The 18,340-nt window shown below is 39.2% G+C and overlaps 1 protein-coding gene across 1 annotated transcript in view; it reads left to right on the top strand.

Annotated features, from left to right (window-relative positions):
* The first annotated feature begins 1,111 nt into the window (after nucleotides 1–1,111).
* The window catches only part of SNX30 (sorting nexin family member 30), a 190,196-nt gene continuing 172,967 nt past the window's right edge, over nucleotides 1,112–18,340 (top strand). The window contains exon 1 of the mRNA XM_020972423.2: nucleotides 1,112–1,753. Within this exon, the coding sequence (XP_020828082.1) occupies nucleotides 1,589–1,753 (165 nt within the window). The 5' untranslated portion in view covers nucleotides 1,112–1,588. The remainder of the gene's footprint in view (nucleotides 1,754–18,340) is intronic.

Raw genomic sequence — 18,340 nt, 5'->3', positions numbered from 1 at the left:
TAGATACGTTTGTACTGTTAGAGGTGGTGTGATGTAATGCATAGAATGCTGGCTTTGGAGACAGGGACACCTGGTTTCAAATCCCGACTTTTACACTCACTAGTTCTGAGACTCTGGGCAAGTCACTTAACCTCCATATACCTTATGCAATTTCCTAGCGTTTATTTATTCTGTTATGGACAAGGTTGTATGATCTGATTCCCTACTTTGATGAACTCACCGATCCTTCATGTGTACGCATGTATATATGTCTAGGTATGTGTCAAGTATTTTCAAAGAATTTTGACATATCTTATATGATCCTTGAAACAATATGGTGAACATTGGTTAATTTGTTGTCTCTTTAAGGGTTTGGGTTTGGAATGTTAACCTTTCAGAAGTTTATTTGAGACTAGGCACCTCAAATGCAATTCCATTTACTGCCACCAAGTAAATAGGTAAGGCAGGTATCCCATGGACAGAGGAGGAAACCAAAGCGAGAGAGGTTGAGTTCAGTTAATGGATGCCGCACCAGGACATAAATCCAATTTTCCTGATGCTTATCTCTTTCCGTTAGATTAGGGGCAGAACACTCCTAGTCTACGTTCCATGATGAGAAATGAAATGCTTTTCAGAGAATCTGTGTGTGAGGGTGTGTTCAGGAAAACGCACTTCCCATTCTACCGCGGAATCGCTGTTAAACACCAGATTTATCATACTAGAGTTATGGAAGGTAATTCCTATTAAAACTGTTTGTTTTGGGGCGCTCCCTCACTCTCCACATTTCCACTACTCCCTACGGAGCCAGCCAATTTCGAAGGGGGAGGAGCAGCAGCCTTTGAAACTAGGAGCACTTCCTCCTTGGGAACTGGTAAGCAAGACAAGGCGGAGCCCTGGTCTCAGATCCCGCCCTGGGGAAGCCTCAGCAGGAGGTCCAACCCCGCCTCCTCCACTCACCCACGTAGATCCTCCCCCACCCCCACCCCCTTTAAGCTTCTTCTTCTCTTGCTCCAAGTGGGAAAAGGAGCGGGAGGAGAGGGAGGAGGGGGAGGAGGAGGAGGACGCAGAAGAGGAGGAGGGGGAGGGCGAAAGGAAGGGGAGGAGGAGAAGGCTGAGGCTGAGTTTATGCTCCTCCCTCTAGTTTAAGGGGTGGCCCCGGGAAGCGCCAGAAGGGAGACAAGAGGCAGGTGGTGGAGACTTTGCATTGTTAAAGCCCAGGGAGAGGGAAGAAAAGGAGAAGGATGAGGGGGAGGAGCTGGTGCTAGAACTAGGAACAGCGCGTGAACCCGAAGTCTTAACCCCCGTCAGCCCCAGTCAGCAGCAGCAGCAGCTGCAGCAGCAGCAGCCGGACCGCGGCTCTGCAGAGTCCGGACACCCGAGAGAGAAAGGGGAGGGCGGGGAGCCGTGGGCTCCTCCCATACCAGCCGCGGCCTCTTAGCCGAAGCGGGAGAGCCCCCTCCCCTGCAGCTCTCCCCACCCACAGGGGCGGGGGAGGTGGTGGTGGTGATAGTGGTGGTGGTAGAGCTGCTGCTGCTGCTGGTGGAGGCGGCGGGTGCAGGAGCTGAGGAGGCAACAGCAGCAGCTTTTCCAGGGCCGGCCGCACTCAGCCATGTCGGCCGGAGGCGTCGGCACCCCCAAATCACTGCCCTCCTCTGGGCCCAAGTCCCTGCAGGACATGCCGCACCCTCTGGCCGGCCCGAGCAGCGAGGATGTAGCTGGCGGTGAGCTCAGCCCGAGCCCGGACCTGCAGCTGCCCCGCAGCGTCGCCGACAAGGTAGAGAGAGGGCTTTGATATCAGACCAGGGGAAAACGCGAGCAGGGAGTTGCGTCTGTTATGTATTTGGGAAGTTGGGTTATAGGGATTGGTTTTTTCTCCCATTTTCTCCCATCCCCCGTAATGGGGTGTGGGGGGGTGTTCTGGCTTGCCCCTTGTTAGACTGTAATGTCCTACTGTGACATCCATTGAGAGAAGCATCACCTTTTTTTCCCCCTCCCTTCTGGATTCAGTAACCTCTGGGAGGAAGGAACAGTGTGGTTATGCTCCTATGTGGCCGAACCGTTGTGCCTCCGCTCAGGGGAAATGGGCACTTTTCTGTCACCTCCAGTCTCGGAGTGAAGGCGATGATCCGGCCTTCATATGTAGTAGGTGCCAGCAGAGGGGTGCTTGTGCATTGGTTTTGACTGTTAATGGCACTGGATGTTGGTGGTTCTATGAACTTCACCTCTGAGGGTGAGATCCCAAATAAGTTACCGGTTCCCTTTACTTCTTGAGAACCCAGAGAAGCAACAGTTAATGGCTTCTGTGGGAAGACTGAGGATCTTCACTCTTAACCTTGTGGCTTCCCCTCATTAAGTCATGTGGGTGAGAGATTTCTGGTTAGATTATTGTGTGTGTTTCAAGTCAGGTGACCACCAAACCTCCTGAGGGGGTGAAATGGGAATTTGGTAGAGTCCTGTGACTTTCAGTTTGGTAGCCCCTTTTTACTTGAATCCTGTTCTAACCTCTTAAAGTTGAGCAGATCTAATTTTCTTGGTGGCAGGAAAACCATCCTCTTTTTCCTCCACCCCCGTTTTGTAAATGGGGAGGTTCCTTTCTGCCCCCAGAAGCAAAGCAAACCACATTGCTATTTTGAGAGACACTATAGTCTTTGCAGTGGCAGGGGACTGGTCACCCATATCCTGTTGCTTGCCATTTCAGCACAAAGGTTTTGGTGCCCCCTGGAATTCAAGCAATGAGTATCAAAATAGCTTTTGCTATTTATTCACTAATTTCAGAAAATAAAGGTATCTTTAGTATGTACAATAAAGATTCCCAGCTTCCAGAATGGGCTATTGGACTTAAGCTTTCTCCCTGCCTCTAAGATGAGGCAGAGTTGTGGTAGAGAAACCTCCTTTGATGGGCTTGACTTGCAAGATGCTTACTGCTACAATCCAATAATCGCATATGTGTTGAACACTCAAAATGTGAGACCCAAAAATCTGAAACACGTAAATGAAGAGAGGAATTGGAGAAAAAGGTAAGTGGCAAAGGGACCTTGGAGATGCATATACACATACACATATATATGCATGTACTTAGAAAAATACACGTATGTATATATACCCAACATGTATGCATACACACATTTCTTTTGGTCTGGAACCCTAATTTTGTCAGTGTTGACTTATGTGGAAACTCTCTCCTGGTGCTGATTAGAAGCTCATCTGTAACATATAGAGTTCCCTAGGATCCTAAGAGGAAAAACAATTGCCTATAGTTGCTGTATGTGTTGGAGGCTGGTCTTGAACCCAGGTCTTCCTGACTCAGGGCATCTATCTTGAGTCTGGTTTGCTTTTACCATAATTGAACAAAATCATAAGGATCTATGTGTGCTTACCAAAGAGCAGCGTCTTTGAAATATAACTTCCTCTAAAGCCTTTGTCCTCCTTGTATTTCCTAGTGGTCAAGTCCAACCCCGTACTAACTCATTTAAGACTTAACCAAAGTTTGGAGGATAGGGAAGAAACCATTATCCTTATTCTGATTACTGGTTGCTTTGTTAATAAGTCTCAACTCTCAAGGAAGAAAGATTGTCCTGGAGGCATTGTTATTAATTAGCAAACAATTAGTAAAAGCGCCCTGCAGTTTGTTAACTGCTGCACAGAACATTGTAGTGACATAATGCTGACTTTAGGCTCCCAAGAGAATGATTTATAGTGAACTACTTTTGTCCTTAGAGACCAAGTGATGAAATTGTCTGACTTAGAGCAACAGATTTTCTTGCCTTTTTATTTTTTTGTGAAAATGTACATATCCTTTGGGTATGCTATGATTTGAGTAGCCAAGAAACAAGCAAACAATGACAAGAGCCATAATGTTTCCTTGGTTAGCAGAATCCTTTTTTTTTCCCCTTTTAAATCAGAAATGTGATTTCATTGGTGTACAGAGCTTCTGGTGAGCAATTTCCTTTACTGAGGCACATCAGCAACTTCTCTGCAACTCAGGTCGAAGTATCAGCTTTACTTAGTTATGGTGTGGTATTATAGTTGTTATAGCCTTGACCCCATGGACAAGTCACTTAATCTCTGAAAGTATCAGTTTGCTCATCTGTAAAAAGAGTCTAATCCTTGTACTGCCCCTTTTACAATGTTGTGAGGAGGGGAAGCACTAATGCAAAACAGGCTGCCGCTATTGAGGTGTGTGTGTGTATATATATATAATATCTATATCTATATATATCTATATCTATATCTATACCTATATATATATATCTATCACAGCTAGATAATAATTTTTAGTCGTGGGCCCTGGTACATTGCTAATATTATCTTTTCTGGAAGATAAAGGGTTTATACCAAAGCTGTAAATGGTCTGAAAGTAAATGACTAAAATGACTAAATAGCTTCAAGCATAACACAAGTGCTTTTGTGGGCCATTCTGGTGGTTCAGGGATTGTAACCAAATGAGACATTTAATAGACAATAACAACAAAAAAGTTTGCTTAACAAAAAGAATGGAAAAGATACACCTCAGTGACTGGAGCCCTGGACCAATCAAATCTCAGGAACAGTTTGTTGGCTTTTTTTGGGAAAAAACTAGGCTAAGTCTAGTGGCAAAGACCCTAGCAGATATTGTTCCTAGCACACGGGTATTAGATCCTACTAATACTTAAATCAGAGCCTTCCAAAAAATGAATTAATGTTTCAGTAATTTGAAGTAGTGTGGGGTTGGATTATAGAGGGGTCATACTTAGCTCATCCTCTATCTGCTTTGCCTAGAATGAGGTCTTTAGTCTCAATTTGGAAAACAAGGTTTTTAAAAATGTTATATCTCATTTCCATTTGTGTTCAATTTAAATACCCCCCCTTCCAGTAAAAACTCCCCACCTATATCTATGACCCTGTGGTCTGTCAGTGGATATTTTTCTACTTCTTGTGTTAGACTTCCACTTATTGGACATCTGTCCAGTATTGAATGTGCTGGGTGTGCTTGGGACTCTGTTAGGTCCGGCGGGATAGACCTTAGAAGACATAGTCCTTGCCCTCATAGAGTTTATATGATCTAGTTGGGAGGCAACCTGCAGCTGTGTGAAAAGTCCATCAGTGAATACAGCAATAAAAGAGCTGTCACAAAGTAGTACTTGTTTACCGAATGATAATATAATATAGGCTAGATCTCTGGCTGGGATGGCTTGGAAAGGCTTCAGAAAATAAGCACCTAGGTTAGGCCTTAAAGAATGGAGGAGAAGTGGATAGACTAAGTTTGAAATGGAGGAAGTGGACAGCATAAATGGGATAATCTGGCTAAAGTGGAAGTTTCTTTTCAGGAATAATGGATTGGACAAAAAAGTAGTATGGAGCCAGATTGTAAAATATCTTGAATATTAAACCAGGGACAGAACTTTGTTATGACCAGTGGGGAGCTATTGAAGATCTTTGAGCAGAAAAGCAAAGCAGTGTTTTAGGAAATTCATATGGCTGATCTGTCAGATCGATTGAAGGGTAGGGGGACAGAATGGAGGCAGAGAGATCATTTGGGAGGTTTTTCATTACTAGGAATAAGATAATAACTTGAACTAGAATGGTGGCAGTGAGAGTGGGAAAAGGAATAGATATGAGATTTGGGAGGAAGAATTGAGGTGGATTCAGTGACTGACATAAGTTAGTAGGCAGAAGAAACAGTCAAAGATGACTTCCAAGTTTTTTTTTAAATTTAAATTTATTTATTTTTAGTTTTCAACTTCCATAAGATTTTGAGTTTTAAATTTTCTGCCCCTTCCTTTTTCCCCTGACCCTGGTGGCATGCAATCTGATGCAGGCTCTACATATATATTTATGTTAAGCATGTTTTCTCATTAGTCATAATGTAAAGAACAATTAGAACTAATGGGGAGAAACCACGAGAATGAAGCAATAAAACAAAACAGTAAAGGAAAAGGAGAACAAATAATATACTTCCATCTGCATTCAGACTCCATATTTCTTTCCCTGGGTGTGGATAGCAGTTTCCATTATGAATCTTTTGGAGTTGTCTTAGATTCTTTTGTTATTGTGAAAAGCCAAATCTATCAAAGTCAGTCATTCCATAATGTGGCTGTTACTGTATTCTGCTCATTTCACTCTGCATCAGTTCATGTAAGTCTTTCCAAGTTTTTTTGAATTCTGCCTGCTCATCATTTCTGATAGCATAGTAGTATTCAATTACATTCATATACCACAGTTTGTTCAGCCATTCCCCAATTGATGGGCATCCCCTCAATTTCCAATTCTTTGCCACCACTAAAAGAACTGCTATAAATATTTTTGTACATGTGAGTCCTTTTCCCATTTTTATGATCTCTTTGGGATATAGACCTAGAATTGGTATTGTTGGGTCAAAGGGTATGCATAATTTTATAGCTCTTTGGGCATAGCCCCAAAACGCTCTCCAAAATGGTTGGATCATTTCACAACTCTACCAACAATGTATTAGTGTTCCAATTTTCCCATGTCTTCTCCAACATTTATCATTTCCCTGTTTTGTCATATTAGCCAATCTGATAGATGTGGTGTGCTACCTAAGAGTCATTTTGATTTGTATTTCTCTAATCAATAGTGACTTAGAACATTTTTTCGTATGACTATAGATAGCTTTAGTTTCTTCCCTGAGAACTGCCTGTTCATATCCTTTGACCATTTATCAATTGAGGAATGACTTGTATTCTTATAAATTTGACTTAGTTCTCTATATATTTTAGAAATGAGGCCTTTATCAGAGACACTGGTTGCAAAAATTCTTTCCCAGTTTTCTGCTTCCCTCCTAATCTACAATGCATTGGCTTTATTTGTGCAAAAATTTTTCAATTTAATGTAATGAAAATTGTTCATTTTGCATTTTATAATGTTCTCTATCTCTTGTTTGGTCATAAATTCTTCCCTTCTCCATATATCTAAAAGGTATACTATTCCTTGCTCTTCTAGTTTGCTCTTAGTATCCTTCTTTGTATCTAAATCGTATATCCATTTTGAATTTACATTGGTATAGGGTGTAAGATGCCCAGTTTCTGCCATACATTTTTCCAGTTTTCCCAGCAGTTTTTGCTAAATAGTGATTTCTGATCCCAGAAACTGGAGTCTTTTGATTTATCAAATAGTATGTTAGTATAGTCATTGACTATTGTCTCTTCCATACCTAACCTATTCCACTGATCCACCACTCTGTTTCTTATCTAGTACCAAATAGTTTTGATGATTGCTGCTTTATAATACAATTTAAGATCAGGTATAGCTAGGCCACCTTCGCTTGCATTTCTTTTCATTAGTTCTTTGGATATTCTGGACTTTTTGTTCTTCCAGATGAATTTTGTTATTGTTTTTTCTAGCTCTATAAATTTTTTTTGGTAGTTTGATTGGTATGGCACTGAATAAGTAAATTAATTTAGGTAGAATTGTCATTTTTATTATATTAGCTCAGCCTACCCATGAACAACTGATATTTTTCCAATTACTTAGATCTGACTTTATTAGTGTGAAAAGTGTTTTATAATTGTGTTTATATAGTTCCTGGTTTTATTTTAGCAAGTAGACTCCCAAATATTTTATAGTGTCTACAGTAATTTTAAATGAAATTTCTCTTTCTATCTCTTGCTGCTGGGCTTTGTTAGTAATATATAGAAATGCCAATGATTTGTGTGGGTTTATTTTATATCCTGCAGCTTTGCTAAATTTGTTTATTATTTCAAATAATTTTTTACTTGATTCTCTAGGATTCTCTAGATATACCATCATATCATTTGCAAAGAGTGATAGCTTTGTTTCTTCTTTGCCTGTTCTAATTCCTTCAATTTCCCCCCCAATTGCTACAGCTAACATTTCTTTTTTTTTAACAATTTTTAAATTAATTTATTTTAATTTATCAGCAATCACTTCCATAAGCTTTTGAGTTTTAAGTTTTTCTCCCCCTCCCTTCCCACCTCCCTCCCCAAGAGGGTATGCAATCTGATGTAGGCTATATATATACATTCCTATTAAACATGTATTTTCACATTAGTGATGTTGTAAGGAAGAATTAGAACCAATAAGAGCAACCACAAGAAAGAGAAAACAAAACAAAACAGAAGAAAAAAATAGCAAATGGTGTGCTTCCATCTTCATTCAAACTCCATAGTTCTTTCTTTGGACGTGGATAGCATTTTCCATCATGAGACTTGAGATGTCTAAGATCCTTGCATTGTGGAGAAGGGCTAAGTCCATCAACATTAGTCATTGCACAAAGTGGTACAGCTAACATTTCTAGCACAATATTGAATAACGTTGGTGATAATGGACATCCTTGTTTCACCCCTGATATTATTAGAAATGCTTCTAGTTTATCCCCATTGTATATAATGCTTGTTGATGGTTTTTGATAGATGCTATCTATCATTTTAAGGAAGACTCCATTTATTCCTATGCCCTCTAGTGTTTTTAATAGGAATGGATGTTATATTTTGTCAAATGCTTTTTCTGCATGTGTTAAGATACTCATGAGATTACTGTTAGTTTTGTTGTTGATTATGGTCAACTATGCTGATGGTTTTCCTAATATTGAACCAGCCCCGCATTCCTGGTATAAATCCTGGTCATAGTGTATCATTCTCATGATAAATTGCTGAATCTGTTTGCTAATATTTTATTTAAAATTTTTACATCTACATTCATTAGGGAAATTGGTGTATAATTTTCTTTCTCTATTTTGGCTTTTCCTGGTTTAGGTATCAACATCATATTTTTATCATAAAAATGATTTGGTAGGACTCCCTTCACCTATTTTCCGAATAGTTTATATAGTACTGGAATTAGTTGATCTTCAAATGTTTGATAGAATTCACTTGAAAATCCATCTGGCCAGGGGGGCGGAGCCAAGAAATCAGTGACTTGCTTGAGCTCTCTCGCAAACCCCTCCAAATACTCATAAAAAATGTCTCTAAACAAATTCTGAAGCAGCAGAACCCACAAAAAGAAAGAGTGAAACAAATTTCCAGCCCAAGACAACCTGGAAGATTGATCAGGAAGGTGTATCATGCCAGGCTGGGAGCACAGCGCAGTGTGGTGTGGGCGCACAGGCCGCAGCAAACCTGGAGCAGGCCTCAGAGGACTGAATCACGGACAGCTGTGGAGGTTTCCAGACTCCTCAATCCACAATGCCAAAGACAACTTAGAAGGTCATTGGGAAAAGTCTGTTTCTGTCGGTGCTCAGAGAGGCAGGCGGGGTTGCAGCTCCATTCCCCAAGAGCGTGGCCCTGGGGGGGGCAGCTGCTTCCCGAGCTTCTGGCCCACAGACTGAGGGGGAATCCAGTGGCTGATCAGAGAGGGATTGCAGGGATCTCTTTGCCAGTGCTGAGGCAGGAATCTCTTGCTTTGCCCGTGTTGGATCTGGGTCACAGTTCTGGGGCGTGGTGCTGGGGTGAGGAGGAGCGCTGGCATGGTAGAACTTGTAGTGGCTGTGGAGAGAAAACCCTCCTCACAGTTACAGGACAGAAAGGAATACTTGTGGTCACAGGCCAGGAAAGGAGTAAACACCTCGCCCCTTATCATACCACCTTGGAAGAACTGAAAATTTACAGGTCCCTACAAGTATCTCTGAAAACAGCTATACAAACCCCTGAAGCTTGGGACAGTACATTCTCCACATTGGAAGCAGACTCTTACCTTAACAAAGAGTTTAAAACTCAAGTAATTGGCTGGATCATGAGCAAGCACGCAAAAAGAGTCAGACTATATTATCTTACTTTGGTGAAAAAGAAGATCAAAATATACAACCAGAAGAAGACAACAAAGTCAAAGCTCCTACATCCAAAGCCTCCAAGAAAAATATGAATCAGTCCCAGGCCTTGGAAGAGCTCAAAAGGGATTTTGAGAAGCAAGTAAGGAAGTAGAGGAAAAACTGGGAAGAGAAATGAGAGTGATGCAAGAAAATCATGAAAAACAAGTCAACAGCTTGCTAAAGGAGACCCAAAAAAATACTGAAGAAAATAACACCTTAAAAAATAGCCTAACCCAAATGGCAAAAGAGGTCCAAAAAGCCAATGAGGAGAAAATGCCCTAAAAAGAAAAATTGGCCAAATGGAAAAGGAAGTCCAAAAGATTACTGAAGAAAATACTTCCTTAAAAATTAGAATAGAGCAATTGGAAGCTAGTGACTTTATGAGAAATCAAGACACTGTAAACAAATCCAAAAGAATGAAAAATTAGAAAACAATGTGAAATATCTCATTGGAAAAACAACTGACCTGGAAAATAGATCCAGGAGAGAGAATTTAAAAATTATTGGACTATCTGAAAGCCATGATCAAAAAAAGAGCCTAGACATCATCTTTCAAGAAATTATCAAGGAAAACTGCCCTGAGAAGAGGCAAAATAGAAATTGAAAGAATCCACAGATCTCCTCCTGAAAGAGATCCCCAAAGGAAAACTCCTAGGAATATTATAGCCAAATTCCAGAGTTCCCAGGTCAAGGAGAAAATATTACAAGTTGCCAGAAGGAAACAATTCAAGTACTGTGGAAACACAATCAGGATAACACAAGATTTAGCAGCTTCTACATTAAAGGACCAGGGCATGGAATATAATATTCCGGAGGGCAAAGGAGATAGGATTACAACCAAGAATCACCTACCCAGCAAAACTGAGTATGATCCTTCAGGGGAAAAAATGGTCATTCAGTGAAATAGAGGACTTTCAAGCATTCTGATGAAAAGACCAGAGCTGAATAGAAAATTTGACTTTCAAATACAGGACTCAAGTGGAACATGAAGAGGTAAACAGGAAAGAGAAATCATAAGAGACTTATTAAGATTGAACTGTTTACATTCCTGCATGGAAAGATGATATTTATAACTCATGAGACCTTTGTCAGTATTAGGGTAGTTGGAGGAAAAAAATTATATGTATGTAGATATAGATAGATAGATAGAGGGCACAGGGTGAGTTGAAGATTAAGGGGTCATATCTGGAGAATAAAATTAAGGGATGAGAGAGGATACTCAGAGAAGAAGAAAGGGAGAGGTAGAATGGGGTAAATTATCTCACAAAAAAAAAAAGAAAAGAAAGTCTCTTACAGTGGAGGGGAAACAGGGGAAGGTGAGAGGGAATGAGTGAATCTTATTCTCATAGGATTTGGCTTAAGGAGGGAATAACATACACATTCAATTGGGTATGGAAATCTGTCTTACCCTACAGGAAAATAGGGGGAGAAGGGGACAAGAGAGCAGGGGGATGATAGAGAGGAGGGCAGATTGGGAAAGGGGGTAATCAGAAGTAAATACTTCTGAGGAGGGACAGGGTCAAAAGAAAGAATAGAATAAATGGGAGGGCAGGATAGGATTAAGGGAAATAGAGTTAGTTTTTCACAACATGTCTACTATGGAAGTGTTTTGCATAACTGCACATATATAACCTGTATTGATTTGCTTGCCTTTTCAATGAGGATGGGTGGGGAGGGAGAAAGAGAGAAAATTTGAAACGTAAAGTTTTAAAAACATGTTTAAAAAAATGGTTTTACATGCCAACTGGGAAATAAGAAATACAGGAGATGGGGTATAGAAGTCTATCCTGCCTACAGGGAAATAGAAGGGGAAGGGTATAAGAGAAGGGGGGAGAGATAGAAGAGAGGACAGTCTAGGAGAAGGGATATTCAGAATGCATGCCATCTTGGGGTGGGGGGAGGGGTGAGATGGGGTGAAAATTTGGAACTCAAAACCTTGTGGGAGTAAATGTTGAAAACTAAAAATAAATAAATTTATATTTTAAAAAAAAGAAAGAAAGAAAATCCATCTGGCCCTGGAGATCTTTTCTTAGTGAGTTCATTGATGGCTTGTTCAATTTCTTTTTCTGAAATGGTGTTAAGTATTTTATTTCTTCTTCTGTTAATTTGTGCAATTTATATTTTTGTAAATATTCATCCATTTCACTAAACTTGTCAAATTTATTGGTATACAGTTGGGCAAAATAGCTCCTAGTTATTGTTTTGATTTCTTCTTCATTGGTGGTAAATTCACCCTTTTCATTTTTGGTGCTGGTAATTTGGTTTTCTTCTTTCTTTTAAATCAAATTAACCAAAGGTTTATCAAATTTATTGTTTTTTTTCATAAAACGAGCTCTTAGGTTTATTTCAAGGGTTTTCTTAATTTTAATTTTATTAATCTCTCTTTTGGTTTTCAGAATTTCTAATTTGGTATTTAATTGGTGATTTTCAATTTGTTCTTTTTCTAGCTTTTTTAGTTGCATGCCCAATTCATTGATTTCTTCTTTCGTATTTTATTCATATAAGCATTTAGAGATATAAAACTTCCCCTAAGAACTGCTTTTGCTACATCCTGTAAGTTTTGGTATGTTGTTTCATTATTGTCATTCTCTTGGATGAGGTTATTAGTTGTTTCTATGATTTGTTGTTTGACCCACTCATTCTTTAAGATTAGATTATTTAATTTCCAATTAATTTTTAGTCTGTCTTTCCATGGCCCTTTATTACATGTAATTTTTATTGCATCATGATCTGAAAACAATGCATTTAATATTTGTGTCTTTTTGTTTTGGATTGTGAGGTTTTTATGCCCTAGTACATGGTCAATTTTTGTGTAGGTGCCATGTACTGTCAAGAAAAAGGTATATTCCTTTCTGTCCCCATTCAGTTTTCTCCAGAGGTCAACCATATTTAACTTTTCTAAGGTTCTATTGATCTCCTTAATTTCTTTCTTGTTTATTTTATGGTTAGATTTATCTGGTTCAGAGAAGGGGAGATTTGAGGTCCATCACTAGTATAGTTTTGCTGTCTATTTCTTCCTTTATCTCCCTTAACTTCTCCTTTAAGAATTTGGCTGCTATACCAGTTGGTACATATATCTTTAGCAATGATGTTACTTCATTATCTATGGTACCTTTTAGCAGGATGTAGTTTCCTTCCTTGTCTCTTTTAATTAAATCTGTTTTTGCTGTTGCTTTGTCTGAGATCTTTTCTCTGTGTGTATCCCTCTGCATCAAATATGTTTCCTGTAGACAACATGTTGTAGGTTTATGGTTCTTAATCTACTCGGCTATCTGTTTCCGTGTTACGGGAGAGTTCATCCCATTCATATTCACAGTCATGATTTCTATCTGTGTCTTTCTTTCCATCCTATCCCCCCTCATTAATGCTTTTTTCTCTCATTTTTCCCTTTCCCTCCTCAGTAGAGTTTTGGTTTCAGCCAGCTTGCTCCCTCAGTCTGCCCTTCCTTTTATTAGCCTGATCCCTTTTTTTTCCCCCTTTACCCATTCTACTTCCTTATAGGGTAAGTTAGATTTCTATACGTAACTGATTATATTATTCCTTCTTTGAACCAAATCTGAAGAAAGTAAAGTTCAAACAATGTTCACCTCCCCCCCCTTTCTTTGTGCTGTAGTAGATGTAATTTATCCTTGTTTGCCTTCTCCTTTCTTCTTCTCCCAGTACAATCCCTTTTTTCCACTTAGATTTTTTACTATCACATCAAAGTCAACTTAAACCCTGTGCCCTCTGTCTATGTATACTCCCTTTTAAATGTCATAATGACATTCCAGTTCTTAAGAGTTACGGTGTCATCTTCCCTTGTAGGGATGTAAACAGTTTGCCCTTATAGATAATATATTTTTTTTCTTTCCTGTTTACCTTTTTATACTTATCTTCAGACTTGTATTTGAAGGCCGATTTTTTTGTTGAGCTCTGATCTTTTCATCAGTAAGATTTGAAAGTCCCCTATTTTGTTGAATGTCCGTGTCCTCCCCTGAAAGATGATCCTCAGTTTCACTGGGTAGTTGATGTACGGTTATAATCCAAGCTCCTTTGCCTTATTGAATATTGTATTCCACGCCCTCTCATCTTTTAATGTAGAAGCTGCAAGGTCCTGGGTAATCCTGGCTGTGGTTCCTTGATATTTAAATTGTTTCTTTCTGGTTGCTTGTAGTCTCTTTGATCTGGAAGTTTTAGAATTTAGCTACTACATTCCTTGATGTTTTCAATTTGGGATTTCTTTTGGGATGTGATTGGTGGATTCTTTCCATGACTTATTTGCCCTCTGGTCCTAGGACCTCAGGACAGTTTTCTTTGATGATTTCCTGAAGAATGTTATCCAGGCTCTTTTTTTCATCATGGTTTTCAAGTAGACCAATAATTTTTGAATTGTCTGTCCTGGATCTCTTTTCCAGATCAGTTGTTTTACCAATGAGGCATTTTACGTTTTCATGTATTTTTTCATTCTTTTGTTTCTTGTTCTCCCATAGCTTCTACTTGCTCCATTCTAATTTTTTTTTTTTTTGCTTTTTGGTGAAGCAGTCAGGGTTAAGTGACTTGCCTAAGGTCACATAGCTAGTAAGTGTCAAGTGTTTGAGGCCAGAGTTGAACTTGAGTCCTCCTGACTCCAAGGCCAGAGCTCTATCTACTGTGATACCTAGCTGCCCCACCCCCATTCTAATTTTTAAGGAATTGTTTTCTTCTATTAGATTTTGTATCTCCTTTTCCATTTGGCCCATTTTACTTTTTAAGGACTTGTTTTCTAAGTTAATTTTTGTCCTTTCTTTTCCAAGCTATTGACTCCCTCTTGCATACCTTCTTTTCCCCATTTTTCTTCTACCTCTCTTATTTGACTTTTAAAATCCTTCTTGAGCTCTTCCAAGAAGCCTTTTTGGGCTTGAGACAAGTTCATATTCCTCTTTGAGGTTTCTTGTGTGGGTATATTAACAATATTGTCCTCTTCTGAATTTGTGTCTTGATCTTCCCTTTCTCCAAAATAAGGATCTATTGGTCATTTCCCTTTTCTGCTTTTTGTTCGTGGTGTTTGCCTTTTACCAAAAAAACCCTCCAAAACTGTTGCATTCTCCTGCTGGAGCAAAGGGGGTCACCCAAGCTTCTTTTCCTGCTCACTGGGTCCTTACACTTGAGTGTTTGGCTCCTGCTCACCCAGATCTTGCACAGGGATGTTTCACTGCTGGTAGATGTCTGCCAGCCTGGAGCTTTGCCTTCTGGAGTTGTGCGTCTCAGAGTTGAGAAGAGGCACCAGGCAATTTCACTGCTGGAGAATGCCGTTGCCCGTGATTGTTTTCTGAGCTGGTGTCTACCAGTTCCCCTTCCTCTGTTGAGGCTCTTGGGGGTCCTGGTGTTGGCACTTGCTTGTTCCACAACCCTGGGTCTCAGGATCTCCCCTGGTATGCTGAGGTGGGGCTTGCTGCTGGCTTGCTGGGATGTCTCAAATCCTGTACTGCTCTCCCTCCCCCAGAGTGAAAAAGGCCTTTCCTGTTAATCCCCCAAGTTTCCTGGGGTACAAGACTGCTGTGCGCTGTCTTTTTGCTGGCTCAGGGTTTTTCCTGGGTCGATATCATCTGGGCTTTCAGAGGTCGATGAGGGAGGGTGAGAGTGACTTACTTCTTACTCTAGCTTGGATCCCAGAAACAGAAAAATGACTTTCAAGTTTTTATCTTGGATGACTGGCCATGTGGTGGTGTCATGAACAGAAACTGGGAAATCAGGAAAGAAAGCCTCTAGATCCCTTCAGTGACTGTGGAACATTCAGCTGAAAATGATCTGCCGGGGTAGGAGATGTGGGAGTGGAGGTTAGGGGAAAGGACAGTATTAGAATATTAGAATGTCTTTTTTTTTTTTCAACAGGGTTAGTGGGAGTGGATGAAATCTCTAAAGGAGTGAGATTGTGTCCAAAAAAGCACTGAAGATATTAAAAAGGACATAGGCCTGGCTCTCAAATTTTTAATCTTGAGGAATGTGCACAATTATAGAGTGAAAGGAAGAAGTGGAAGTAATAAAGGGGACGGAAAATTTTAGACAGGGAGAGTTTTATATGCAAAAAAAAAAGATGTCAAGGAATATAAAGACTATGGAAGGTCATTGACCTTTATCATATTCAATAGAGGAGATTAAGGGCAGTGGGTGGTGAGGATGTGATTCCACTCATTCTTTCTGGAATAAGTTACATAGTGACATATAGAGTAACACTTTTGAATCTTGATGGCTTCTGTTTTTTATATCATAATTACCCCAGTATCCGTTCCCCTTCCCCTCTTAGAGAGCCATCCCACAATGATAAAGTACTAAGGTGATCAAAGTCACTGGTTATTAGCTCCTTGCTGTCCTTACAGAAACATTATATGTATAATTATGTATTATGTTTAAATTTTAAATTACTTTATACAAATTAGCTTACTTTTTGCTTCAGTTATTCCAGTAATTTCCTCATTTATCTATTTTGCATGTGTAGACAGCCTAATTTCTTACATATTATAAAGATTGGTCTTGGGTATTGTGATATTTGTCTCTTAGAGCAGAAGTGCTTTAATTGGATCTAATGGGGGGAAAAAGTGGTATGTTAGCCAGTCTTTTAAAGTAATTTCCATGCCTATGGATTTTAATGTAGATTTCCTTATTCTGTCTGAGACTATGTAAAGTAATGGAAAACTTAACTCAATTTTGCAAATCTTGTTATTGTCATTTGTTAGTTTTGAAAAGTAAAAAAAAAGTAAAAAAGACTTTTTGAATCAAATAAAGATCCCAAAATTACTTGGTTTATAATACTGCTTGATTTAAATCCTTATATGTTATAGAAAATTGGATATGAATAGATGAAATATCCAGGGAAAAACTAAGGCATTATAGGAACAGATTCACAAAAGACTGATAGTAATAGCTGTATCTGACCTTCCCTGAAACTATTCTGTGGATATTGGGGTACATTATACTGTCAGAGATATTATTTTGGAAGGGTATAACTGAAATCTTGAATGCCTGTTATACTTTATTTAATAATATTTAAAATTAGATTTGGTATCTTGATTAATTTTTGAGAAACAATTTTACTTCAATTTCTCTCAAGTAATTTCAGTAAAAGATTGGATAGAGTATTAAATTCCCTTTATATTTCAATGTAGTAGCAATTTGTATCAGCAATAAGTTGAATACACTACACACAGATTTTTGTATTTAAAATGCTGGCATAAATGAAGATTAAATATGCATGTTTATTTTAATCTACAATAGTGAAATAATAGAAAGCTTTCCTGCTTTAATCTTATATTCTGAAGCTTCTTTACCTGAATCTCTTGATCTGCTTTCTAAAAACTCAGAAAAGACAAAAGCTCTTTAGACTTCTGATTAATCTGTAGTTGTACCATGACCATTCTTGACTTGTTGACATTGGGAAGTTACCTCCCACTATTAAAACCTGGTTTCCGTTAATGGTGGTTTTAGAATGGCAGCTCAGTAGCATTGAGGCCTTTCATAGCAAAGGTATGTTTGTGAAGATATGACTTGAATTTTTCATTGTTTGGTCCTTTGACCAAGTTTGTATTTTACCTGAGTGCTTCTGTAAGATGAATGGGATGGATGATCCTAATATACAGAAAGACGAAGCAAGGTATCATGGAAAGGGCATTGGATTTTGGAGTCAGATGACTTCGGTTTGAACTTAGTTTTACCACTTCTGACTTTGGGCAAGTTGTTGTTTGGTCTTCAGGTTGTTCTGATTTGTGTAGGCATTTAGTTTTAAGGCTCAGAATGGAAATGATTCTTTTACTACTCGTGGAAGGGAAATGAATTTTTTTTTCTTTTTTAAATGGTAGTAAAGGAAAATGGTTAGGTTCCAGTGGTGCAGAGCTGGTCCAGATACTGAGAAATTGATGAACCATGTTACTGAGGCTGAGTATTCCTTTTTTTTTTCCCTTTGGTTAGGCCATCAGGGTTAAATGACATGCCCAGGGTCACACAGCTAGTAAGTGTTGGTGTTTGAGGTTGGATTTGAACTCCAGTCCTCTTGGCTCCAAGGCTCTATTCACTGCACCACCTAGCTGCCCCAAGGCTGATTGTTCTTGTAGACCATCCAAACTGAAGTGATAATATTCTTTCTGTTTCAAATAGTGATAACATAGCCATCTTCTAGAACTTTGAACTCTCAGAGGTTTGTCCTTTGAATAAGGCTATGATTTTGTATTGCAGAAAGCTTTGAACTCCATCCAGAAGGAGGTCTTCTTAGTTAATGAGGGAAGGAACAGGCAGTTTCTTTTTTGTTAGCAGGACCTCTCAGGATGTACCTCAAAAATGATCAGGTTGCTAGTGTATAAGTGTGCATGAGTTTGAAGGACAGGGCAGTTAGGGGACTAAATGAACGAATGAATGACTGAAAGAGTATTAAGAGCTGACTACGTACTAAGTACTTAGGATACACCTTGGAGAGTCCCTTTTCTCCAAGAGCACACATTCTAATTGGGGAAGATAATATATGAAAACAGAGTAGGTAGCTATAGGGTGGACAGCAAGATGTAAGAGCACAAATTGAGAACAAAACACACATCTAAACCATTGGCAGTATCTAGGGTCTGTAGGGCATTGCTCCAGTTAATCAATCAATCA

Source organism: Phascolarctos cinereus, unplaced genomic scaffold, assembly GCF_003287225.1.
Source record: "Phascolarctos cinereus isolate Bilbo 61053 unplaced genomic scaffold, phaCin_HiC Scaffold_4;HRSCAF=312, whole genome shotgun sequence".
NCBI classification, from domain to species: domain Eukaryota; kingdom Metazoa; phylum Chordata; class Mammalia; order Diprotodontia; family Phascolarctidae; genus Phascolarctos; species Phascolarctos cinereus.
Note: the sequence above shows the minus strand (reverse complement) of the source record. Positions and strands in the feature narration are given on the sequence as shown.